The sequence below is a fragment of the Dipodomys ordii genome, unplaced genomic scaffold (genome assembly GCF_000151885.1).
Source record: "Dipodomys ordii isolate 6190 unplaced genomic scaffold, Dord_2.0 Scaffold15606, whole genome shotgun sequence".
NCBI classification, from domain to species: Eukaryota; Metazoa; Chordata; class Mammalia; order Rodentia; family Heteromyidae; genus Dipodomys; species Dipodomys ordii.
The window spans coordinates 1-1,688 of NW_012282818.1; the positions used below are offsets into that span (position 1 = coordinate 1).

Sequence of the window (1,688 nt, forward strand, 5' to 3'; positions counted from 1 at the left end):
ATCTCCAATAAACCACCAGAAAACCGGAAGTGGCGCTGTAGCTCAAGTGGTAGAGTGCTCGCCTTGAGCTGAAGAGCTGAGGGACAGTGCCCAGGCCGAGTTCAAGCCCCACAACCAAAAACAAAAACAAAACCAAAATTACAGAGCAGTAAAGAGTCAGTGCTGTTCACACCTATAATCCCAGCTGCTAAAGAGGCTGAGATCTGAGGATCAGAGTTTGAAGCCAACAGAGACAGGAAAATCTCTGCAACTCTCACCTCCAATTAGCTACCAAAAAGCCAGAAGTAGAACAGTGGATCAAGTGGTAGAGTGTTAACATTGGGGGAGGGGAGATGATTCAGACAGTGCCCAGGCTCTGAGTTCAGCTTCAGCATCAGCACAAAATGTTAAATAGTGGTTTTATAGAGCTGGAGTGTGGACACCGTTTTTCATCCCAAACAAATTTTCTTTCACATACATATATTTCTTTTACAGGGAAGTATGAGAGAAAAAGCATGCTGTACTCCAGACTTTGGAGATGCTGTAGGCTCTTGTTTCCATGGCCCTCCAGGATTCTCAGCAACTGCTCAACAAAGGGAATCCTTACTAACCCACTTCCTACTGCTAAGACCACCCCAATCTGGAAGGTAGGATTCGGTCAAGATGGTTTGCAGATGCCTCTTTAATCACAGTTCACTCCACAGTGATGAGGGGTGGAAGCCGCTGTTTTCAAGTAAATTCACCACACGCACTTGCCCCTGCCCCAAGGGGTACAGCCCCAGCCTCTGACCACAAACACTTCCATTCCCCAGGGAACCTCATCCCCCAGCTGACCAGGAAAATAAGCCGGAAAGGATCGGGAACCAGATGTGTGAATTGGGATTAGGCTCAAAGGTGCCCCTTTTACAAGAAACACACAAATCCCAACCATTGCCACTCAAGGCTAAAATGCCCCCTCAGGGAGGCTGAAAGCCAGAGTTCATTTCATAGCACTTCTCCCAGCAGCAACCTACGTAAGGCCCATCAAGAGATGGGACTTTCCTCTTTGCTGACCCTCAGCTGCTGCTGGTGTGCAGGTCATAAGGAAGCAGCTGGTACTTATGTGGTTGTGGGATGGGAGGTGCCAGAATAAGCAGCAAATCAAATCAGATGTATGTTCTAGGGCTGGGTGGACATGGTAGCAGGATTGGTCACAGTGTCCTCCATTAATTCTTCTCCGGGCGGTTTCTGTTCAGGACAGCTTTAGGGGCAAATTCCAGCTTGTCCTTAAGGCTCACCACCTGGGTATGGTCCTTGCCTAGCAGCTCATCCAGCTTGCGATCCTCTCGGCGCTCTGAGATGCTCTTTTCCTCCTCCACAGGCTGAGGATCCTTTCCCCTGATGAACCATTCCAGGTGGTAGCCCACAGCCCCGACCACGAAGGCCACAGGAAATGTGACATAGGGCGCATAGGTACGCACCATGGTCCAAAACACAGGCCACATGACATCTGCACAAGAGCACAGGTAGCATTAGGAAGAAATGAGCATCCCCTCTCCCACCAAGCATGGACAACCCACAAGGCACTCCACTTACTGAGCAGCTACCACATGCAGAATAACACAGGAGCATACTATGCTTTCGGTGTCAGTGGGTCCCTGAAATAATCTAGAAAACTATAAAGGGTTAAATTGTTGAAGAAGCAGGGAAGAATCTCTACATGTACAATT

General features: G+C 48.8%; 1 protein-coding gene across 1 annotated transcript; it reads right to left on the bottom strand.

The window, feature by feature from the left end:
• Positions 1–643: 643 nt before the first annotated feature.
• On the bottom strand, positions 644–1,468 carry Smim12 (small integral membrane protein 12). Its single transcript, XM_013037489.1, has one exon. The coding sequence runs from the start codon at positions 1,461–1,463 to the stop codon at positions 1,185–1,187; it is 279 nt and encodes a 92-aa protein (XP_012892943.1). The 5' UTR covers positions 1,464–1,468; the 3' UTR covers positions 644–1,184.
• Positions 1,469–1,688: the final 220 nt, after the last annotated feature.

What these genes read in the sequence shown, in the direction of transcription:
- Smim12 (XM_013037489.1), bottom strand. Translation starts at nt 1,463, where the DNA reads ATGTGGCCTGTGTTTTGGACCATGGTGCGTACCTATGCGCCCTATGTC.